The 25,083-nt window shown below is 44.8% G+C and overlaps 1 protein-coding gene across 3 annotated transcripts in view; it reads left to right on the plus strand.

Moving 5' to 3' along the window:
• The window catches only part of FGF12 (fibroblast growth factor 12), a 219,391-nt gene extending 196,936 nt beyond the window's left edge, over positions 1-22,455 (plus strand). For all 3 annotated transcript variants that reach the window (XM_071437768.1, XM_071437767.1, XM_071437766.1), the window contains 2 exons: positions 13,020-13,218; positions 21,926-22,455. In XM_071437768.1, coding sequence (XP_071293869.1) covers positions 13,020-13,218; positions 21,926-22,044 — 318 coding nt within the window. In that variant the 3' untranslated portion in view covers positions 22,045-22,455. The remainder of the gene's footprint in view (positions 1-13,019; positions 13,219-21,925) is intronic.
• The last annotated feature ends 2,628 nt before the right edge of the window (positions 22,456-25,083 follow it).

The raw sequence follows: 25,083 nt of genomic DNA on the forward strand, positions 1-25,083 counted from the left end.
CCTTCCTGGCAGAGCTTTTCCACAGGAGTCCCTCGAGACCCCTGCCCCCTGAACCTGATGGTCTGTGTCCATAGGGACTTTGGGCTAGATTTTGGCTGGAAATCAAAAAGTGACAACTATTGAAGCAGGTGTATTTCAAAACAGCTTTGTAGTATTTTTTGGATCACACAATTTGTGAGGGAAAGAAATTGGGAGGTTGTAGATGGAGCTTTGTTGAGAGCTGTTGTTTTATAGTTAAGGAGAGAAAAAATTCAGGGAGCCTCTTCCACACTGCACCCTCTCTGTCCTGCTGCATTGGAGCATGGATTGTGCTGCACTATGGCATCTGCTTCCTGGATATGGATGGACATTACTTGGTGCACAGACTTTTCTCCCCATTCACAAAATCATGGAAAGAAGGAGCCAAAGGCATTAATGTGTGCCAAAACTTGTAATAATGAATTTATGTTCCTTAAAAAGGTAAGTAAGTCATGCAACAAAGTTTATGGGAGTTGAGCCCTTCAGAACAACCTAGTCTATCTACTGCCTTCCAGAGCCTGATATGAATAAATAATTTAATGGCTATTAATGTGGATGCTGCTGATTTTGAGTCTCAGTTCTTACAATATTAAACCCTACAGCCAGTTCTGCCCTTAAGGAACATTCTTTCTGCAAAGGCTTTGTATCCATGCAAATGTTATCTGCACCCTCTGAAGAGGCTGCAGCTAAAGAATTGCTTTTGAAAATGTGTAGCGCCAGGATTATCACGCCTTGGTTTTTTATCAAATGTATGCTAACGAAAAAAAACAAAAGAACAAAACCCAAGACTTTTCAATATTGAAGTTAAATTTAGAAAGCAGACTTTTAAATGCATCTTTGTCAGTTGAAAGTTTATTTTTTTAATGACCAGCTTAAAAAGCAAAATCTCATAACTCTCATTATTTTTCTTTTGTGCCTTAGTTGCCTCATATTTTTACTGCCCTCTTCTAAGTTAAATGATCCCCATGGTGCTCTTACTTTTTGTGTGATCCTCTAAGTGCACTTGCATGTATTTGTGAATTAGCAGTTTGCTAATATGCTTTGCTCAGGTCAGTTGAGATGCAGTAGTGTGGGACTAGTAAATAAAACCCAGTGCTTTGATAAGCATTCTACCACTTGCCTGATTGAATTTTTGCTTCACAGGTTTTCACCTTCCAGATCCTTTCTTGTTGTGCTGTATGGTGATGGTTGTTCATGGCTACACTGTTTGTTACAGGATAGCCTGGGACACCTTGGCTGTTGTTGACCCCAATGCCATAGATTGTGTGGGCAGAAGTGACTGTTCAGGTCCATTAGTATGAACAGGTTGTTGTAGTTTTGCCAGATCATTCTGCTCGCATGAAGTCCCTGCCTTTGGCTGAGTTAAATCAGACACTTAGCACAGGTTATCTTTGTGGGTTTCTGCCAGCACCACAAGTTATTTTTCCACAGGACTTCTCATCTCTGCCTTCATCTCTGTTGTTATGGAAGTGATCATATCAATTTTAATACAAACATTCATGAATCAGTACTTATTCCTAGAACAGAATATTTAGTCCAGCTTTAGTGATTCTTAGAGGATCCAATTGTGTTCCTGTTGCTGTACTAGTGATTCAGGGCTTAGTACTGATGAAAACAGATGGAAACTAAGAAATATTGCAAATGGTAAGAAAGAAAAGGACTGTTATGCCCATGAGCAAATGGTTTCTCTTTTGTGGGGCTTTTTTGGTTCAGTGGGGCCTTTTTCCCTCCCCCATTTCTGTAATAGCACAGAAGAAAACAGGAATAACATGTTTCTTCTCTAGTGATATAGTCAGAACAACTCTGAGATTTCTTTCCCCTTCAGTATGTTTGCTGAAACATATAAATAAGATTTCTTTAAAATTTATCATGCTAAGGAAAATATTTTCACACCTCAGAAGAGTCCAGCTGTGACATGTAATAAACTCCAGGCTTTCTGCAAGCCAGGTACTGATTTCAGATAAGCAGGCTTAGCAACTGCTGTGTTGGTACTGTGGCCAGTGTAGCTGTTTGTGGGTGTTGGTGGTAAGTGCTGTTTGGAAAGCTTTGTGTTACTACATCCAGTGTGGCTGAGGCATTTGAGATTATAAAAGTACAATCTGAAATGTAAACTCCACATGGCAGAAGAGGACCTTGTGTACAGCCCCCACCCAGGTGACAGCAGGCTGCTCACATCTCTGTTTTCCAGAGGGCATACAGGGCCCTTAGCTCCTTTTAGGAGCACTGACATTTCACATCATCACATGCCTATTTTATTATACCCCATTGCAGTAAGCCAACTATTCCAGCTATCTCTGGGATTAGTGCTTTAGTTAGACCAGGATTGCACTTTTGGAAAAATCCCTCCAGTCACCTTCACATGCAGCTCTTTGGTTTGCACCACAGAGTGGTTCAGGCTGTGCAAACTAGCCTTCCCTTCTAGGTGAAGCTAAACTAAACTAGCTTCACTTTTAGGTGAAACTAAACTGAAGGGTTCTGTTTGGGAGTGTCCTTAAAATACTAGATAGTCAGACCGTGGGACCAGGTGGCAGCTAGACCAGACTGAACCTATCCTTAAATGTCCACAGTGCCAGCCCTTGGCACCAACACATTCACTCTATGCATTTGGTCCTGCAGTGCAAACACAGTCTATGTAAAACAATCAAATGCCTTCAGATCTAATTGGAAACCCTGAATCTCACTGAGCTTGTATGCTGCAATAAGTAGCTACAAAGAAAAAGCAGTAATTTTTAACTCTGGATTGCTCTGTTGATTTTTGAGTCATATAATTTAAAGACATTTGCACGGTCTTCTGTATACTAGTCCCACAATAAAATGGTCTCCTGCTTTACTGTGCATTGTGCCAAATAGAGTTAGTGTGTTCTATTACTCTCTCTAGAGTGACTATATTATCTTAGTTTGGAAGTTGAAGTCATTAGTTGGCTTCTGAACAGGATCAGGTGCCAAAGCTAATCTGTGTTCTCTAGCAAAGCGTGCAACAGAGTGAAAAATTTCACTACAACCACTGCTGCAAAATCCCTTATGATATACTTCCATCTGTCTGATTCCTGGGAAGCAGAGCATCAGCCATGATGGGTCAGCTGGCTGCATACACTGGAACAGTCAGGTCTGAGCTGTGCCATAGTGTGGGTCCATTCAAAATGTTTGTGCATTGTCCATGGGTTATTTCACATCAAAAGGAAACTAACAGAAAAAGAACAAGTCAGGTTGTCAGCACATGCATACCATGGAAATCCATTCAAGGTACTAATAAGCCCAGTATTGTCTGTGAAGTTGTTTTGGGCTGTGAGATTTGTCAGCTCATTCAAGCTGTGCATAGATACTGTGGTCAATATGTGGATGGAAATTCTGTCACAGCACAGTTGGTTGATTTTCTTAATTCTCAGAAAACCAGTGAATAAATGTCTAAAAGCTACAGAAATGTGCCTGCATGCCTGCCACAGTCTTCCTTTATAGCACCTACCTCCCTTCACTGGGGGTTGGGGTGATGAGCAGAGGGGTGTGATGTGTCACCTGAGTGTCACCCTGGCAGATATTAAGGGAGCACCATGGACTTTTTTTGCTGGCTTTGTCAGCAGAAATATTGCTGGGGCACAGATGTCAGAGGGTTCCCCTTGGCTCTCCCAGTGGGCAGCAGAGCTGGCCTCCTCCCAAGAATATTCTGTGAACCTTTCCTTCTCACTGTGTAGGCGCTGCAGCACTGGGTACAGGGGGTGGGAAAAGCCACATGAGTTGTCACACTTGGTAACATTTCATCTTGGTTGCAAAAACCTGCTGGTCCAACACCAGCTCACCCCAGCCCCAGTTGATGCTCTAGACCACAGGACTTTCTGTTAATTGCCCAGTTGTAGCCAATCTGTCAGTAAACTGTCAAAATATTAATAATCTAGCACCACTCATTTTCAAAATGGATGTTTCAACAGCAAAGAAATTGAATTTCCAGCCCTGGTCATGACAGCTCTGAAACTGGTTTAATGCAGGAGAGATCTTTCCAGCATTAGGAAAGACAGTGTGTTTCCAGGGAGTCTCACAGTTTGAATTTAAGAGTCAAAGCAGAGAGGCTATCTCAGCACATCAGCATCTCAGGGCTGTAATAGGCCTGGTGAGCTCCTTGGCAAGTCCTCTTATCTTCTGCCCACATGACGATGAATTACACAGAAAAAATGAGCTACACAGAAAATTGGGTTGAGGCCATTTTCTTCCCTCAGACCTGCACTCTGTGCAGGCTGTACCATGGGGTGAGAACAGGGCAGTTTTGTCTGCGTGTTAAAAACCATAAAATATTTCTAAGACTATTCTTTACAAGGGCTGGGGCTCATTCTCAGTCCTTGTATTGCTGACATTGTTATAATTGCATTATTTCATTTATGTCAGAAAGAGAGGGTGTTAGCCTAAGAAACTGAACTGGAACTTGGTTGAAATTTGTTTTTCCATTCACTGACACCTCCTGTTTGCAGACCACGTAGCCAGCTGTCTGGTCTTTCAGTGCTCAGGACCTCAGCATAAAAATGTAGGAATGATGAGGTCTACCCTCTCCTCCTGTCAAGGCATTTATTTATACTCTGTTGTGAACCCTTGAGGATGATTTTCATATCGATAATAACATGATAAACCCAATATTGACTGCTTATTTTCCACTAAAAGATTTCCTTTGACTATCAGAAGAAAATAATCTTATGTTTATAAATGCATAGCCAATACTTTAGTTTATCCATTGTAATTATTATCAACAATAATAAAAATAGGAGGATCACAAACATAACCAAAGGCAATAAATCAATTTATTCTGCCATGTGCTCAGATTCAGATGGATGCCAAGAAACAGAGCTCATAGGTTCAGAGCATCCCATCTGGCTGTGTTTCTAGGGTTCTTACATTATTATTTTTCTTTATAGTTATTTCAGGCTGTAGCAGATGAGGCAGTACGATGCTAATTTAGGAAATCTGTTCTTCTTGTATGCAACTAACATATCTTCATCTAGTGCCATCTTGTCTCATGATCATTATGTCTGAAAGCAAAAATGTATTTCTGGATGGTGTTTTGGAGTAAGCAGAGTTGATAACATTGTTAGCAATTTCAGACACTTTGTCAGGAAAACAGAATGTAGAGAAGACAATAGATGAGTTGGGATTCCCGGTTAGAAATTATCCTGGGGTGTCACCAGATCCCCAGGCTGCCAGGAATGCAATTCCAGGGACAATGGTGTTAGGAAACACCCCTTTTGTGGGAAGCAGTTGCTTTCCTGGAAGAGCAGTGCTGCTCTGGGTGGGCCAAGTGCCACACGAGTGAGCTGTGCTGTGATCACTACTCCAGTTCATAGCAGTCCAAACTTTCAGAGGCTTTAAAATTCCAGCTTGAAACAAGATCCAAAATTAAAAACCAAATCAATCAAGTAAATTCTAAATATACCTTATATTTTAAAAAGAAGGGATGAAAATTTACTTTGTCCAACCATGAATTTGAAGTCCATCATTAAGAAAAAGTGAAGCAAAGAGCAGAATATGTGCCTTGCACAGTTGCCACATGGGTGAGCAGCTCGATGTGCTGCCTTCTGCAGGTCCCACTGCCCACGGAGCTGTGCAGTCATTGGTACCCAGAGCTGACTGACAGAGCCTGTTCTCTCATCCAGTCCCCCTGGGCTCTCCAGGGAAACATGGAAGTGAGCAGCCTGGCTGGAAGAGTCATCCCCAGTTATGTTCTTGTCAGCAATCATTAAGCTGTGCTCCTGTGAGGATTGTGTGAGCAGCTCACCAAAGGCCAATGCAGTGAATTTGGGCACTTTATGAGGTATTTGGTGAGAATGTGCCTGCACAATAGGCAGGCCAGGAGCTGAAAGCAAAAGAACACAATACTGAGCTCTGGTGGGATGGATAGGTCTGGATTAGGATCCCCAAAACCCATTTGCTTTGTAGCCAAAGGGAGAGCATGGCTTGTGTGGGTCTGTGTGTGCTCACTGGTTGAGGTAACTGGTTTATCTGGGGTGGAACAGAGCTCTGTGTCTGGCAGAACTTACTGGTTTTGGTCAATACTCTGCTGTGTGCTCTGCTCTGTGGGCAGATGTCCTTGCTGCTGCAGGACACCTTGGGCATGTCCATGCTGCAATCACACCTTTGTCTCCAGCATTCCTCAGTGGTGGTGACGTGAATCATTTAATCAGTCCTTGAACATTAAAAGGTGCTTGAGGACAACCTTTGTCTGCATATAAAGACCAGCAGCCTAATTACAGAGGCTTGTCCTGCACTTGGGTTTTTTTGCCTGTCTAGGAATATTGAGTCAGCTCACAAGACTTAGCAGATCTGCGCTCCACTTCTTGTGTGGGTGTTTTAAAGGGAAGTTAGCTGAACAATTATTTACCTTGAGCACAGAGAGTTCCCACAAAAGTGAGGGCAGATAGCCCTTTAGTTAAATTTTCAGAGGCAGTAAGTTAGGTGACTTGCTAATGCTGCTTCCCATCTCCAAGAGCTGAAGAACAGACCTGCATGGATGATGATTTATTTGAAAATGTGTTCCCTCCAGCCCACAGATGGTCCAGGCGGAGTCAGAATGCTTTCAGATACCATATTGCTTCACTGTACACTCCCATGTAGCAGCTTGTTATTTTAAAATGTATCTGCTCTCTCCTACTTCTAAAAGGCCACCAAGAAGACTTGTCACCAATCTCTTACAGAGCTAGAAGGGGGAGGAAGAGTGGAGTGTGAAGAGTAGAATATCACCTGCCATCTGGACAAAGATGTGATGAGATGTAAAGTTTGGATGCACATTTGCGGTTCTTGATCACATGCCAAGAGAGAGCTCAGCTACAAAATGCTTATTTTAAAGCATTTCCAGACAGATGCAACCCTAGGTCAGGGGAGAAGGTACACAGAGACAGGTGGGCACTGAACTGCACTGGACTCTGTGCAAGGCATCTCTGCCTGTGGCAGTGCTGCTGGGATCTGCTCAGGGCTCATCCTGCAAATGGAACCTCTGTGGTTAAAGACCTGCCCTGGCAATCAGAGTATGCCAGGATCAAGTGCTGTCTTATGAGGTTTGTGGTCACAAATTCCCCAATATTCAAAAATATACTCTCTTAGCTATGCAGGGGTTTAAATGGGAGCTGGGCATTTGCATTTCATCTGGAAACCCAAATGTCTTCAAGAATCCGGTGTCTTGCACATCCATATTGATTTCAATGCTGAATTTCTCAGTGCTGTTAGCCTCAGAGGAGAGTTGATGAAACCCTGCCTTAACTGAGGTCAGTGGGGAATGTAGAATGGGCTTTACTGGGTAAAGAGCACCATAAAACAGATGCTCTTCTCTAGTGCCATCCTTTTCCCTGGCATGGAACAGTGCTTACACAGACAAGTGAACACCATCCGATCATTCCATGCTCTGCCTCCACAACAACAGTGAAGTGCCACTGCTGATAGCTGTGCTGATATTTATGATTCCTACTTAATATGTTTTAAATGAGTTGATGACCTCTTAAGTATTAACACTAACATCAGTAAGTATCCTGAGCCAGATTCTCTGGGAGGGAAGCCTTGCCATGCCATAGACTATGGTGCAGTTTAGTGCTTTTATCCCATCTGAAGGTCTGGCTCAGTAATTGTGCAGAATGTAAAAGAGAAACCCATAAGTGCTGTAAACAAAGGAAAACTGTTACTCTGGGAGTGTGTTAGTTAGATATTTCAACGCTCATAATTAACATCCCTTTCCTAAACTGTGGCACAAACTACTTGCAGAATGGGTTTTTTCTTTTATTGCTGCTAGTTTCAGTGACTAAATTTATTAAGTCATTAGGTTTGCTTGTGTATGTGTGTATTTGCTGTTCTCCATTGGGTTATAACAAAAGGAGATCTTAAAAAAAAAAAAAAAAAAAGATATCTTTATTTATCTGACAATTTTGGGAATGTTTGTAGGGAAATGGTGAGCAGTATGAACAAAGCTGCCCAGTCTGGGGGGACGCTGAGTGAGCAGCTGGGTTTGAATACAACAGCAGCCTGTGACAGTGTCCTGCTGGCTTTCCCTGAGCATTGCATATGGAAACCTGTCACCATTTCTGCCATGATCTGGGGACACCAGGGGCTTCTGGGGAGCAGATTGCTGGCTCTTGTGATCAGAACCCAGATGCTCCATGCTGTTGCTTACTGAGGACCCTTTTTTTTTGCCCCTCCTGGCTGAGGATGCTCAGTGGCAGGGATGCTCCCAGGCTGGTATGCCAGGGGCTGGCACTGTTTTCTTGAGCAGCACCAGGGCTGTCCCCTGTCCTGGCAGCTCTGTGATTGCACCAGGGCTACAGCACTGTTGGGTTGGCATTTATTGAAGAAGCTGAGATCTCTGAGGCTGTCAGTGCATCGCTGCATGCCCTGCAGCTTCCTGCCTACAGGTCTGCCAGCAGTGCTTCTGCTTCTGATGATGTCTGTGGAACTTCTCCAGCTTTACAGAAATGCAGAGGAGGGTCCAGTCAAACTTACTGTGTTTAAAGAGTTTGGGTTAGATCTACCTGACCAGGCCAGGTCACAGCTGAGGTGGATTAGAAAAAAAAATCTGCCCTCTCACAAACCATTGCCAGTCTGTGCTGTGGTGAGGGATAGATGGGCCCAGACATTCCCAACATCTCCCAGAAGAACCAAACTAGCTCAAGTGATGAAGAGATTGGCTTGTGCCTGGAAGTCACATCCATATTTCCATCTATAGATGGCAGGAGACACTACTGGGATCAAGGATATATGAAACATGTTGGTTTTCTAACCCAGAAATAACTTCTGGGGCAATCTGTGGTACCTCAGACCCTCCCTGAGCAGGTCTGACACACCAAATCCCCCCCAATGGCAGATGCATCCATTTAGCTCCTCTTGGTTCCAGCTGTCATTGAATGTGATCTCCCTCTTTTCTGTGTGATAGCTTCTGTGTTGGGGTTTTTTTTTTTGACTGTGAAATTTCCAGTAAAACTACAGTTAGCACAAACCAGAACCATGTTTGTTTTTTCAAAGCAAATCTAATTACTCTTCCTAATACAATTGTCTTTTGTTCAAAGGGACTGGACTGAGATGCAAAATACAAGTTGCAAGCAGATGCTAATAATTTTGCATGTAAATAACTAATGGGCTTTTTTGCAACTATTTCATACAAGTTTTTAATTTAATAATTTAAAAAAGAACTGCTTTTCCAAGCCACTTTCAGTAATATCTGTAGACACTTAACAAAATACCTCAGGCTCTAAATCTCCAACTGGTAAACAAATAAATGTATTTATTTACTTTGTATGCAAAAATAATTCAGTCAGAGACATATTTCACATTCAATTAAATTGAATCTTTTTTTTCTACAAATCACAAGCATACTCTTTAATGAGAAGAACTGATGGGCTTTCTGAATGAGCTGAGTTCATGACAGTCCTGACAGGGGACCTCTGTGGACTTTGTGCAGAAAATGGAGTCACTGTTTATTTCTTTGTTTAAAGACTGAACATGACTGGTGATTAAAAGATAGAAGGCATCTGTCCTCTCACTGTCTTATACCTGGTCATGCTATTTCAATCAAAGAGAGAGTTGGAAAATTACTTGAGTGGGATTCATTATAACCCTGTTTTCAAAGGTCCCTGCAGCAAGTGAGGAAGTGAGGTGGTGCTCATGACCCCAGGCCTTTACCATAGCATTACCTCTGGGGCAGGGTGTCCTTATGTCCTGTCAGAAGCACGTGGGGGTCACAGCCTGAGGATCCCTTTGTTGTGTTTACTCACTCTTTATCTGAGATAAAGAGAAACTATTGGACTCCAGGTATCCCCATCTAGCACATTTCATGAACAGTGAATTTATCTTATAAACAAAACCAAACAAATAAAAAACCCCTAAATTGTGCATGACCCAGAGGTCTGGTGAATAGGTCAGAGATTTTTTAAAAATTCCTTTTGTTATCTCAGATTTCTGTCTGTACAGCAGTGGCTGCTACAAACTGCTTTGTTATTGGGCAGTCTGTTGTGCTCACCTGCACTTCTGTCTTTCTTCCCAGCTCATCTCAGCCTAAGACAACTGAAACAGTAGTTCCCACCTGATTCAGCATAATTGCACAGTTAATTTTGACAGTGAAGCTTGTGGAGAGGTTCTGCCATTAATATCCCAATAGCCTTTAGTTATTGGTAGCCCCAAAGCTGACAGCAAAAGGCATGTCATGAAACTAAATGATGCAGTGTAGCTGAAGGCTGGCCATGGGGCACCAAGAAGACACCAGTGAAGAAAAACATAAAGGTTTGCCTGTTAGTGAGATTTAGAGGACACTCCAAAAATCCTCAGGCAGTTCTTGGGAGAGTGGCCTGAGTCCTGCTCCTCTGTCCTTTCTCCTCTCCAGTCAGGTGGTTCTTTCATCATCCTCATGCCCTTTGTGTGTCCCACACAAAGTCCATGGTAGTGCCCACAGAGATTTCTGCTGCTCAGACCTGTGAGGAGCCTGGGACGTGTCAGTTTGGTGGCAGGATGAGCAGTGTCCCATGGGTGTCTGTCTCCACATGGCACAGTTGTTGCAGGTGACATGATGTACGTGAGAAGGATAATAGTGGATAAACCCAGTATTATTTAACAAGAACTTAGCTGTCAAATCTGTGGGTTTCTAGGCTGCTGAGTGGACAGAGCTGGGCTGTTTCATAGTAGTGTTGCCATGGTTCAAATCCTGAAGTGCTGTTTCCACTGACTTATGGGAGATGAGGAATCAACCAGCCAGCTCACAAAACAAATGGGATGCTTTTGTTTGCTTGTGGGGGAGCGTAAACATTTAAAGGAAATCAATAGATTTTTCTTTATTTTCTTAAAATCTTCATTATTTTGATGTCTTTACATGCATTTGCTTTAAAATAGTATAAGAATTTTGTGAGGTAATTGGTACAAGTGGGTATACAATACAGCATCTGCTTTTATGAACTACTGCTGCATGTCATAAAATATTACACTGCAGTAATTTTAAAATAGATATTGAGCTGAAAACTTAACTTGCAATAACTTCTAATTAAAATATCTTTTTTTCCTTTTCTTTGTTAGCTTTTCTTTTCTATATTAGCTTTTTATTTCTTCTTCATTGAAAATTGTCTTAGTTCCATGTTTTAAGTCAAGTTGGGAGCTATCTTTCACAGCCCACCAACTTTTTAGTCCCCCTAAAGGGAATTTTCGTGATCAGCTTTTACTGATGGGGTAATGAAGGCATGGGAAATGGGATTGAGTTGTCCAGTTTGGTTTGAGAGCTGCTGCCTGGCTGGGCCTGGTGCCAGGGAGTGCCCCCGAGCCAGCAGTTCAGAGGCAGCTCCTGCAAACCCAGCTCCCAGGTGAGCTGTGCCTTCCCAGGCAAGCCAAAGCCTGGAGATAAAGGGCAGATTAAGGAACACTTAAACACTGTTCTTTTGGGAAGCTACTTCAAACACCATTTTATAGTGCTCTAAGTCATCTAGATCTCTCTTAACTTGTTTCACTCTCTTTTAAAAATATTTATTTCTCTGGCACAAAGGACTCCCTCAGATAAGGCAAAATGTCCCGTTTTGCTGATGGTATTTTTACCTGTGTGGTGCTAATGATTGATGCAAAATTCACATGTGCAGCACAGCTCTGTGCTTTCTGCTGTGCTTTATCTTCTGCTGTGCTTCAGGCCTGCCAGTCTCTGCGGGTCTGTTGCACACTGGATTTATTGTCACACCAGCATCACTTTATATAACCCCCAGATCACTTGGGAACACGTTCCTGAATGTTGCTGAATGTTCAGAATGTTTGCTCTTAAACAAGGTCTGCAGTAAACACGTGGCATTACTCCAGATGCTTTGCTCAATGTTGGTCATGGGTTTTGCATTGGCAAGGCTGGAGAAGCTCCCAAAGACTTGGGAGAGGCTGAGGTTTGGGAGGGAGCATCACTTGCCTGTAGAAGCATCTGCCTTCACTCACAGGCCTCAGAAATGCCTTGTCTGGGACCTGTAAGCAGGGATTTTTTTGCTGAAGCAGTTTTGATTCAGAAAATGAATTTTCATTGTGGCTTGAACTTATTTTACAATAATGTTTTTTAGAAAATTAGTGGAAGAATTTGTTTGGCCAGGATAGGTCTTCTGCTCAAAGTCTGGGAACAAAACCCAACCCACTAACAACCACATGTGACTCACTGAAGGTTGGGGAGCTCACTGTTACAGAATCCCCTGGCCAGCCAGATCTTTTAGAAGAGGTTTAATGTTTCTCTGTTCTGAAAATATTGAATACTGTGACATAACAAGTACCAGTCCATAGCTGAGTGTAGTTTCGTCCTAGAGACTTCAGGCAAAGCAAGGGAAAGTGGCAGTGGCACAGCCACTCCCACAGCCATCACAGGCTTAGGGCATGTCCTGGACAGATCCATATGTGCTCTGCTCCAGGCCAGGTGTGGAAATGCTTCTTGGTACCTGCAGAAATACTTAGGCCAGAAATCTTGAAAATTACTTCTTTCTCTTTATTGAAAGATTTCTAGGCTTTGTGCAAGCATTTCCTCACCGCTTTTGAAATTAAATGGTTTACTTGCTTTTGTATTCTCATTTCTTTGAATCCTCTTAAATAGTTCAATAAACTGCCTTTTGCCTCTAAGAATTTGAAGAAACCTCAATATTTTAGACAACAAGCATTGTACATTTGCCCATCAGAGAAGGTATGAGCAAAGCCAGGGGAAGGCATCAGGAACAGCAAGGCTGCGTCTGCTTCTCAGCTCTCTTTTTCTTTCTCTTGCTTAGTATTAAAGTCTAAATCCTGGCAAATTTCTGACTTTTCCTGCACATTTTTCATGGCTGTTCACTGTAGGCTGTTTTGCAAACCACAGCTCTGCCAGGGAAGGACAGCCTTGCCTTTCAGCTGGGAGTTGTCTAGATGGGTGTTACTGCTGGAGCCGGCGCTGCTGATGCCTGTTGTTTTCTGTTGCTAACTGCAATGCGTGACCGTTGTGGATCACTCAGTGATGCCTAATTTAGAAGATCAGTGATTATTAATTCTTCCATTGCTTTTCTTCTTCTATCTCTCTCTTACTGCAGGATGTTTTCACACCAGAGTGCAAATTTAAAGAATCTGTCTTTGAAAACTACTACGTTATTTATTCTTCCACGCTGTACCGGCAGCAGGAATCGGGACGAGCGTGGTTCCTGGGACTCAATAAAGAAGGTCAAATTATGAAGGGAAACCGAGTGAAAAAAACCAAACCCTCATCACATTTTGTACCCAAACCCATTGAAGGTATGGAATCTGCCCACTTTCTCCCTCAGTGGGGTTTGGGTAGGGGGAGGTAACAACTTCACAGTTGGGGTTTCCTGGGTGGGGGTGTTGGGCTTTGAGACCAGAAAGCAAGAAGAAGTGTTTGTAGCACTTCAGGTAAGTGCTGGGCTGCCCTGTTAGCTCTGTTTTCCTTCTAGCCTCAAAGGGGTTTCTGCTTTGGGGTGCTGCTAAAGGATGAATTTAAAAGCCCACAACACAAGAAATTACTGGTAAAGAAAAGCAGCAGCAGTTCCAAAGGAATGTGATGCTGCAGTGGTCATAATGTTGTCTTCTCAGAGGATTTTGCCAGTGTATTTCAGTAGATTTCCAGTCCCATATAGAGTCAGTAGAGACGGAATTAATCTCACCTGATTTTAGACTTTGGCACTCCATTCATAGTAAGAGAAGAAAAATGGGTCCTACCAGCACAGCTGTGGATGTTCTTTTTATGTCTACCCTGAGATTAAATCTGTTTTTCCTCATCTGTAAAGACATCCTAGTTAGTCACTGGGGGGTAGAGTTGTTGTCCAAAGTTAGATGGGATGCTGTCATGCCATCTGTCTTCATCACAGGGTGAGGCTTCAGTGAAAGTCACGGAGCTGAAGTTCTGCCCTCCTGCAGATGCCTGTACACTCTCTGAAGTGTGCCTCAGGCTCCTGCCAGGACATTTTGCTTTTTGTGGGATGGCCCCTAATAAATGGAGAGGTAGTGTGGTAAGCCTAGTACTTAACAGGTACTAACTTGATTCTGGAAACAGCACTTTTATCTCTTGCTTGGGAAAAGCACTACTTTTTGATCCCCAAACTAGGTATGCTTTTCTGACCCCATCTTTGTCCTGCCATTTGTCTCCTTCAGGGACACAGTAGCCTGGAGCTGGCCTTGGCTGCACAGCTCTGTGCTCCCTCTGTGCTCCTCATGTTGGTTGAGGGAGAAGGCTTGAACTGATGCTCCCCTAACAGGTACCACTCACAAGTGGTGGGGGCCACAGCTCACTCCACACAGCAGTGGCCTTTTTAAAAGCTTCCCAGCTCAGGGGTGGGAAGTTGTGAGTGTAAGGAAAAGGCCATCTGAAGGAAAGCATTAGAGAAATTCAGTGCAGCATTCCCAGAGTATCTGTGGGCTTTGCACAGGAAATGGAAATCTTGAAAGAGCAGAGAATGGCCTGAGCTGCTTGTCCTGTGCTTGTTTTCAACAGCCTCTCTGCAGCCAGGAGCCCTTTGTTGTTTATCTGAGGCATTAGTGGGATTGGTACCCTAAGCCCTGGTGTGTTGCTAAGGAACAGGGCCTGCTTCAGGCATGGGGTTGGTCACCAGCTTCCCTCTTGCCTTGACCACGAGGACAGTCTTTTACAAGCACCAGCTTTTGCAGCTGGGTTTCCACCTCCTTCTGGTATTTCTTCCCTGCCTGGCTGGGCGTTGGCACTGATCAGTGGGATCCTTTGAATCCAGGCTTCTTTTTTTAATCTAGCATGCATGGTGTCTGCCGAACAGCTCAATAGTTTCCTTCTGCATTCATTAAACTAGGCCATTGCTGTGGCTCTCCTTGTGGAAAGCCTTGCCTTAACAAAGCTGCCTGACCCACAGCAGAGATCTCATTTCAGCAAAAGCCGCTCTGGCTTTCATTTTGAATAACCCAGCCCAGCCCGAGAGCTTCCCTTTCCCGCAGTTGCATCCTCCCACACTTGCCTCAATCACAGCTGTCACATAACCTCCCGAGCAGCGAGCGCTTTGGAACTTGGCAGCCAAATTAAGGGCTCCTCCACTCCTTCCCTCCTCCACATGCTTTGCAGTCAGGCTTTGTGAGCGCTGCTGCATCAAAGAGCTGGCAGTCTCCCAAGCCAAGGCACGTGTCAGCTTCCCAAAGCATTCAGCTGTCTGGGACTGGGACTCCAGACGGAGGACTCTGTTCCCAAGCCTGAGATTCATTGTAGGTAGCAGAGGCTTGTGGGGAGGGTTGGAGTAAAACCTGCTCATCTCCACGTGACTTCTCTGCACCGCATCCATCAAAGTCCCCAGGAGCAGAGCTTGCAAGCAGAGATGTTACAGAAAAGGGGCAATTTCTACCCTGCTTTAACAGCTTCTTTCTCTTTGTTATGACTCCAATGAAATACTCAAAGCACTCTCCTGCTGTATTTGTGTGTCAGTTCTGCAGAATGCTGTGGCTTGCCCCAGTGTGTGGGCTTTGCTGCTTATTCAGGACACAGCTTCCATCCACAGTCACACCCCCAGGTTTCCTGTTGCTGGATACCACCACTAACATTAGCCCTGTCCCGTGATGGCTGACACCGGAATGTGAGCAAGGAGGAATCTGCTCCTCCTGGGAAGAACTGCCACATCCATTGCTAGGAATCACTTCACCTACCACTCAATAGCAGTTATATCTGAGATGAAACTTCCCAGCTGTTTCTGATATACAGAAAAATTTTGCAGCAGTTGAGTAAAGAAAGGGTTCACAGGGAATGGAAACAGAAAAAAGCTCAGATTGCTCCCTAAGCTCATTTGATTTCCATTGCTTCATCCTGCTCTCTGAATTCAGAAGTCTCCTTGAAATTGCAAATGGACAGTAAACTTACACGTAAATAAGAAACATCCTCCCAGATAATTTCTAAATACTCATGGGAGCACATATGTATATATACACAGTGGCATCTATGTATGGATGTGTGTTATCTATGGCTTTTAGCAGCTACAGCTTTCTGCTGTGCTAAACACTCACAGTGTTTTGACTCATGTAGATTGGCAGGATGCTGGAGGTATTTTGTACAAAATTCAATAGATACCAACTGGAAAAGTTTTGGGTTTTGGTTGGTAGGACTTTTTTTTTAGTTTAGTGTAGGTAGGATTTGTTTGTTTTTGGAAATAAGATTAAGCTTAATCAATATGAAAGCACAAAAAACTTACTAAGTAATAACAGGGGAGACGTTAAGTTCTTCTCCCATCTGTGCACAGGCAAAGCCAAGGCAAACAGCCTGGTAGGCAGCAGTTGATGGACTGTGTGGTGCCAGCTTTGCTTCAAAACACACATACGCAACACATTTCTTTTGATATTTTTATTTCTGATCGCTGATTATTCGAGCTAAATGAACCCTAAAGGGAAGACATCAAGATTGAACTAGACTGCACAAGAAAGGAGCTTGAGTATAATTGTCATTTGGACAACAAGCAATCTTTTAGAGGAATTTCAGTCTCTTTAAGTGTCTGTAATGATTAGCGCTGGAACAATCCTACCATCCATAGTGCCTTTTGTTCTTCTAAATATCCAAGTCTATCTCAAGGTGAGAAGTTTCCAGTCATTTAAGTAGGAATATTATCAGATGCTTACAGTGGATGTGCTCTGTTATTCATATTTCCTTCTTCTCGAAGACATATTTTCCAAATTTAACTCTCCCAAAGAGTTACATTTCCTTTCTCTCCTGGCTCAAACTAGAAGACATTTAGGATGGCAGATCTGGCCACAGAAGCAGAAAACTTCCTCCAAGTCAGCAGAGCAGTCCCTAACTCTGAATTTATGGCACCTCAGCCCTCATGATGTGAGCATGTCTCAGATACAAAGGTGACCTCTTAATGACTATTCTGGATCCATTTATCACCACTGATGAGTATTCAAGCAGACAGATCCTTCCCAGTGTCATTCCTCAGGGAAATAACATCCAAGTTTTGTTAAGGCAGAGTCCTCAGATGTTGTAAAGTACAAGACTGTTGACCAGAAAAATGCAGTAGGCCTTGTGAAAATGCTTCAAAGGTTATCACCTTAATACATAAATCATAGGAAGTCTTGGGTTGGAAGGGACCTTAACATCTAGTCCCAACCCCCTGCTGTGGGGAGAGATGCCACCCTCCCCAGATCTGGCTGTTCAAGACCTCATCCAGGCTTGCCTTGGGCACTTCCAGGTATGGGGCATCAACAGCTTCTCTGGGCAACCTGTGGGAGTGCCTCACTGCCCTCATAGAGAAGAATTTCTCCCTAATGTCTAACCTAAATCTCTCATTTTTTAATTTAAAACCGTTCTCCCTTGTCCTGTTACTACCTGCCCATATAAAATGTTAGTTTCCCAACATCCTAAAAAGTATTCTTAAAAAATCAAACCTCAAAATCTCCACACTCTAAGTCTTTGCTAACACTGCTCCTCTCTTGGGTCTGTCTTCCAGGTGGGAAGGCTTTGGTATTTTTTCTATGCCACAGTAACTCATTTGTTCATCTATCAGACTCTTGATTATCTTATTAGATGGCAAATGTGATGTATTTTAACCATGATTTTGCTTGGCTTTTTGCCATCCTGTGCTGCCTTTCTTATCTGAACAAAGTATGATTCCACCTGGCAACATCCTTCACATTTCACATGTCTATCTTCACTCCAGATAGACATGAGCTCACATGCCTCTGAAATGCATCAGCTGGGATTTAGAACACAGTAATTAGAGGCAGAAAATGAGGGTGCCTAATCACTCACTCCCTGGTGCCCCTGAGTGCTGCTGCTCAGGCAGTTAATTCCCTGCACCAAAGCATTGGCAAATACAGCCACTCGGGCAGATACCAAGACCCAGAGCTGTGGTATCTGTGCAGGTAAGGAGCCTGCAGGGCTGCTACCAGAGGATGTGCTTCAGCCCTGCCCAGATCCAGCCCAGCACACCATTGGGCACATGGTGATCCTGCAGGGCTGCCCACCTGCTGAACAGCAGCTTAAAAAAGTTTTGGTTCCTCCTTACTCGCAAGGGTCTGAGACAAGGAAAGACACAGAGTGAAGATGGATAGATGGGAAATATCTAATGTGCTTAATAAGCTTTTTGCCATATTCTAGAGAAAGGAAAGGGAGTTTGTTGCATCCCCTGAACCTCCTCAACTTGCAGTGATGCCAAGTGAGAAATGCTGGGGTCAGGACACAAAACGATGCTTCCCAAACTCAGGCAGTCCCTGATGCCCGGGGTGATTTCAGTGTCATCGTGTGGGTGATGTGCCAGTGCCGTGTCTGGGAAGCAGAAATGAGAGTGTGATCCTGTGCCAGCATGTAGGCAAGAGTTTGAGCTGTTCTGGGTGACAGGCAGGCCCTTCCACGCCTTTGCCTTCAGGAAGTATGGTCCCTGCCACCCCCGTCCTCCTCACTTGTACCCTCAGTCTCCTTCCTAATTTTGATTTGATCTTAGTGCAAATTTTTCCCTTGTGCCTGTGAGTGGCAGGCACTGCTGCTTCACAGGGGAGCAGGGAATCAAAGCCCCAAGAACCAGACATGGGCACAGCTCCACTGCGTTCACCCCCTTCCGTTAATGCTTGCAGCTCTTCAGCAGATCAAGCTAACAGCACTTTCCAATTAAAGCATGAATATGGATGTGTTGATTGGAATCTGGGGCATAGGAGCTGATTATCTGATTGAAACTCCAAAGCATTAGCTTGGTTTCTAGACATTAAGGGCTGTATTTGGCTAGGTGTGTGGGTGTGAGTGGGTGGGAGAAGCAAGGCAAAGCAGGGAGGGAACTCTTGTGCTAGCTGAATTGCTCATCCTTCCAAAGCTCCTTGTGCTGTGTGCTCCAGCAGACCTCCCAGCTGTCCGGGCATGACTGTCACACTGCTGCTGCTTTACCTCAGTGCAGGTGACAGGGAAGTGTGTCTACACACACATACACACAGAGGGATCCCAAAGAGACCTCCAGTGAGTGCTGCAGGTCCTGGAGCCCAGTGATGTACTTTCAAAGCTGTGAAGATCTGGGCACTCACACGGGTCCATTTGCAAACACCCCCTCCCGGTCCGTGACTAACATCTCCCTGCGTGAGTCACGCTCAGAATTCCTCAGTGCAAAGAGGAACAAGCTGCAGTCCAGGAGCCTGTGGTGCACAATATGTTGGGCTGTCCTTGAAGCCCTGTGCAGGTGCAGGTGTGCACACCTGTGTGCCACAGTGCAGGGGGTTTACAGCCCCTGTTGAGCCATGGCCACAGCTCAGCACATGTGCAAAGCCTCTTGAGTAGGAGAATGTCCAGGCATCTCCTGTGCATGATGCCATGAAAGTACTGCATGCACTGATTCTACAGGTGTATCTAAATACTGAAATATGCTTGTCCTATACTGCTAAAGATTTTCTGGCATGGGCTGTTGGCGCAGCCTGTCTGGTACAGAGGCTTTGACAGCTCTGTCTGAAAAGCTCAGTGTGAGCAGCCTTCACATGATGCCCCACATCAGTATTGGTATCCTGCACTAGACTGGAAGATAAAACTTATAATTCCTGCCCTATTTGCTTGCCAGGTACAGAGTTTCCTTCATTTGTAGCTGCAAATGTTGTTTACTTCAGTTGCCTGGTTTATATTCATTACTCTGTGGGCCTTGTTGGCAGCTCAAGGTTTTTGCCAAAGGCTGTGGTGAGAGGCAGGGAGTTGAGGAAAGGCAGCATGCCATGGTGCTGTTGCAGCATTCACCTGGGCTCAGTCCTTGTGGTTCAGCATCTGACCCAGCCTGATGGCTTATTGGGGATGGGTGTGAGTGAGATGAGCTTGGTTCTGGGGGAAGAACTCATGAGGTCCCTTCAGCTCCAGCTTGGGACCAGAGAGGTCAGGATGAAGGCAACAGTGCACTTGAGACAAAACTTTGTGTATGGAATGTCAGGGGCACTGGGACAGCACTGGCACAAATACATAATTCTGCTGGGCAAACATCACATCTGAGAATAAGGTGAGTCACAGCAGTGAAGCACACCCTCAGTGCTATCCAAAGACTCTGCAGCTCAGGCTAAGAAATCACAAGGGCATGGGTTTTCCTCTGTTGTTAACCATTCCATACTTTGAGATTTTATTGGGTACTTTGCCACAACAGGCAAATTCACCATCACCATGTTGTTGAGTGATCCTCCCCAAGGTGTGAGGGGCAGCTCAGGACTAAAAGGGGATGTGAGAGCCCTATTTCCATCTGTTGCTGCTGTGTTACACATTGTCCTTGCAGCATGCAGACAGCAGCCATTGTCTGGACCTGATGGGCAGTCCTGACACAGCTCACCCTGGCCCAGACCCATGGGACAACTCCTTCATTTTCTCTTTTTTATTTTTTCTCTAATTTTCATGAAGAAAAATGGCTCCAGTAGCAGTAACAGTTTGCAGAGCAATACCTCCTTTCAGCCTTGCTGGGAGGACCATTTTGTGTGTGTGTGTGTGTGTGTGTGTGTGTGTGTGTGTGTGTGTGTGTGTGTGTGTTTCAACTGCTTTGAAAGCCTTGCATGAAAAATATGCTATGGGAAAAGTAATATTTTTTCACTGCTCATATATTCAATTCAATATCTCTCCTATTAATACACAGTTGACTGCACTTTATCTTTGTCCTGTATTGTTGCACAGTGCTGTAACTGTTTATCTAGTCAGGAGTAAAAGCACAGAGCAATAATGTCATTTTCAGCCTGCCTCTAATTGCTGGGATTTATTTGCAAATCAAGGGAGATGATAGATACAAACACTTACATTGCCTTTTTGTACATGGGGTGGTTTTTTTCATTTCTTCAGATAATTTTTAAAGTTTTATTCTTGTTGATTACCCAGAACCAAACCCTGATAGGCTCTATCCTGTGTTGGAGCTCTGTGCCATTGTTTGTGATGTGATGACTTCACAAAATGAAGCAGTACATAATAATTTCTTCATTTCCTAATTTTTGCAAAGATCTGGACATGACATTTGCAGTCTGGACCTGCCTTATGTTCTCAACTCCACTGTGCCTGCCCTTGAGATGCCTCACTCTTTCAATCTCATTTGCACCCTGCCACATTTGCAGTGAGCTCATCAGTGATGCTCTCCTTGGTGTGAACAGCTCGTGCCCCTGCTCTGGCACACCTCACATGGCACGAGGACAGCCGTGAGGACTTAGTCCACATGGTGAGCTGGATAAATGATTGTCCTGCCCAGGACGTGGGGATGAGCCATGCCTTGGGCAAACGTTGCCTCCTCCGGCTGTCTGGGCTCCAGCAAGTGCATTTTTATAGGACACAAACTGCATAGCCAGGGTCTGGAGAGAAGGTGCCCTCCAGCCACCCTCTTCTCAGGTGCTGCCAGGCGACAACAGAAAGCTGGGACAGCTCCTGACTTGCTGTCACTGAACTCATCCCATGTGTCTGCTCACAGCCCTGACCTTGGCTGGCTGGCTTGATTTACTGAGGAATAAATAGGAAGTGCCGAGAGCAGATCTTGGCTCTTGCTGATGGAGGCAAATAGGCTTCAGTCACCACTTCAGATCCACAGCTCAACACCCAGAAAGCCTTCATGGCTCAGCTGCAGGTGTAGTTTTGATTCAGGTCTCTCAAGGGCTTTGGTTGCAGGTCAAGGGCTGGGAACCAGGTCATTCTTGAACCTGTTGTTAGATGGTAATCAGCATCTCAAGGTAGTACATGGCTCTGTGAGCTAAAATGTTTATTTTATATACATGAATATAACATGAAAAAGCTATAAAGCACATAAAACCTAGAAAGATTTATCTGTGAGCAGTCAATCTGCTGTTTCTGCCTTTGAAAGAATACAGAGACAGAAGCAAATGGCAGCAAGGGCAAGTAAACAGTTCCTGCTTGGTAACACGATCTGCTGCTGGGTCAGTTGGGGTTTTGTAAGAGTGTGTGTTTGTGTGTGTGTTTGCAATGGGGCTGGAATCCAGCATCATGTACAAAGAAATAATTTGTTATGGTCATGACTGTGACTTCAGGGCTGTTAACGGGAGTCTCTTGTGTTTGCAGTGTGCATGTACAGAGAGCCATCGCTGCATGAAATTGGAGAAAAACAAGGACGCTCAAGGAAAAGTTCAGGGACACCAACCATGAATGGAGGCAAAGTTGTTAACCAAGACTCGACATAGCTGACAAATACCCTCCCTTCTTCCAACTCCTCCCCTCCCACCCACCTACCCACCCCACCTGGCGAAACCACACTGAGATGATGACAACTGGGCAAGGCAGGACCTACCGGTAGTGGCTTGGAGTGTGAACTCCAGAATCTTTCTTTGTGTAGGACGAGAAAATCGAAACCCAGATCCTGCCTGTTGCAACGTTTTAAAAAACAACAACAACAACAAAAAAGTGAAGAAAAAATGTTTTAAATCAGGACTCCATTAACATTTTCAAAAGCAAACTGTTTGCTCTGTGATCAAAGGGGGAAAAATCTCATCTCTGCATAATAATAATAATAATAACTAATAAATATAATAATAATAATAATAATAATAAAGATGTTACCTTTAAAAATAAAACAAAGCTTTTGGAAAATTGAACTTAGCATATGATGTGCAACAAACACATGGGAATTACATCCTGTGACTGTGCTTTCTGTCTTATCCTTTCACCTCACGTTCACACTGCTATTTTTTACATCCTTGCTTCCCTGGGGATGGATGGGATTTTTCACAAAGCAGGAAAGGTAGGGGTACATTATGACTGTGTTTGCTCTGCTATCAGTAAAATATGGCCTGCCCAAATTAGGAGCCTGGCAGTTATGGGCGATGAAGTAGCTACTCTTTATTCAGCCTTTTCCATCTACATTCAAACCCTGCGTAGTTATTTGTTGCTAATGTCACTCCCTGAGTATATTTGACCCAAGTCTGGCATTTTATGCCTTTTTATCATAATTATTTATATGCTTGTTTTACTGTATTAGTTGCCAGGGGAATTTCAGAAATGGGTTTTCAGGTCTCACAGGATGAAGCAATCATATTTATTAGGGTAGAGTTAGGAGATAAAGGGCAGGAGGGATAGCTGCTTGCTTTAAAATATGAAACAGATCAAGAAATGCTGCTGAAATCCTTGCTGTCAGATGGAAATAGTAAGGCATGTGCTGTATGAGAGGGTAACAGGACTTGAGCAATGGAAAGAGGGATGTGGGGATGGGGTGTGCCTAGGAGGGAGCAGGTGTAGAGGAGCAGGGGTGGTGGTGCCTGTCCAGTTGTGCCAAGGTGAGGACATTTCCTTCTAGCAGCTGGGGTCTCCCTAAATGTTCTGGCTCCACACATACCACAGATGTTCAAAGCAGAGGCTTCAAACCCCCTCCAGTCCCCAGCCTTACCACTCTGATGCTCTGAGGCCCTGAGATGCTGCAGCAGCCTGGATTTGGGTGTGGGAATGAGTCCTGCCAGTGCCAGGGCTACAGATGCTGGAGCAGCACTTCAGAGGTAATGAGTTCCCAAATGGGAAAAGGCCAGCAGGAGGGCAGTGGGGTGAAGGATGCCCAGTGCTGAGCCCAGGCAGCAACCAGGGCTTTAGTGGGGACTGGCAAGGCTCTCCCTGTCTGGTGCTTTCCGTGTGGGTGGGGGTCAGCAGTGAACCCTCGCTGCTGGGTGGGACTGGAGCAGGGCAGGCTGGGCTGGTGCCCTGTTACAGATCACACACACTGACTCATCTCTGGCACTTTGGGCACCAGCAGCAGCAGCAGTGCTGGAGCTGCTGTGACAAAAAAGAGGCACTGCCCTGGATGAGGGGCCTGGGAAGCCTTTGCTGCTCAGCCATGGGCACAGGTCCTGCAAGGGGTGAAAACAAGAGGAAAAAGCCATCACCCAAGGGCCTGGAGAGGGAACAGAACAGTTCTTTATACACAAGGAAAGCCTTGCAGGTACAGGCTGGGTGGGCGTTTGCATCGCTCATAACGGGCACCTGTGAAATTCCAAATACCACCTCAGTTGTGGAGGCACCTGTGCCATCCCAGCCAGTGCCTCAGCTGGCTGGCAGCCACACAGGCAGAGCTGCTGCTGGCAGTGCCAGGGCTGTGCCAGGGCTGGCCACGGTGCTCCTGCAAAGCCACATCTGCCCCAGAGCCTCCCCACACACGAGGCGATGTTGGGGCACGCCAGGGCTCGGTGAGCAAAGAGACAGCCAGAGCTCAAGGTTATGGAAGATTCCCAGGATCAGCATGAAGGAATGAATTTCCAGCATGTCCTTTTGTGTTTTGGAAAAGCTAAAACCTTGAAATAAAAGCCTCTTGCCACAGCTCTGCTGTCCAATGCTGCACCTGCAGCAGGCACCCCCCTGTGCTACACGTCATGTCAGAGCGAGTTCCTGCTGCCCTCCAGCCCCACAACACTGCAGCAAGGTCACTAACACATGTTCAGCTTGGGAGCACACACCCAGCTGCCCCATCTGATGTAATTCACTGCCTACATTTCATCTCCCTCACACACTAGAGAGCACCCCAAATGAAAGGATCACTGGAGACATGTACACTTGAAGAAATGAAGTCTCAAGGCCAATATGTTGAGCTAGCAGGATCCTGAACTGTGTGAGTCACCAAACACCAGACCATGGTTTGGGCACTAAGCACAGGTTTTCCAGCTGCTCTAGTGGAGGGAAAGCCCAGCACCAGCACAGAATAGAACACCCTCAACACACCTTGATACCACCAGCCTCTTCTGCACCCTGCCATGGCAGCTAGCCAAGGGCATTGATGTCATCTAGAGCAGCTCCAACATGAGACTAAAAATTACTGTGGCCTTATATGCAGAATACCCTTGGCCTAAGCCCCAAAAAGCTCTGGGCAACAGCAGACCCAGTCCTACCATGTGCTAATTTTTCCATTGTTGGACTCACTTGCTACTTCCCCCACTGGGCTTTTGCCTTGTTAATAGTCTTTGGCCAAATCATCCATCACAAGAATCCCTGGAAGTGCCATATTCAGGCCTGAATGTCAAAATAATCTGCTTCTTTGTTCCACGGTGTTTGAGCTAATCACTCTCATGTGACACTCACTGAGTTTGCCCACAGGGAGAGCCAACTGCTCCTGCCCTCACCCAGTGTCTGCACCACCTCGGAGCAGATCTTCTGCCATGTGCTGAAATTAAGCGCTGGCTCTCCTTGCTCCCTTCTTAACCATGAGCCACATACTATGGCATAAACCATGATAAAAACCCTGAGGA

This window comes from Agelaius tricolor, unplaced genomic scaffold (assembly GCF_023055355.1).
Source record: "Agelaius tricolor isolate 1412-34295 unplaced genomic scaffold, bAgeTri1.0.p SCAF_12, whole genome shotgun sequence".
In the NCBI taxonomy this organism is placed as follows: Eukaryota; Metazoa; Chordata; class Aves; order Passeriformes; family Icteridae; genus Agelaius; species Agelaius tricolor.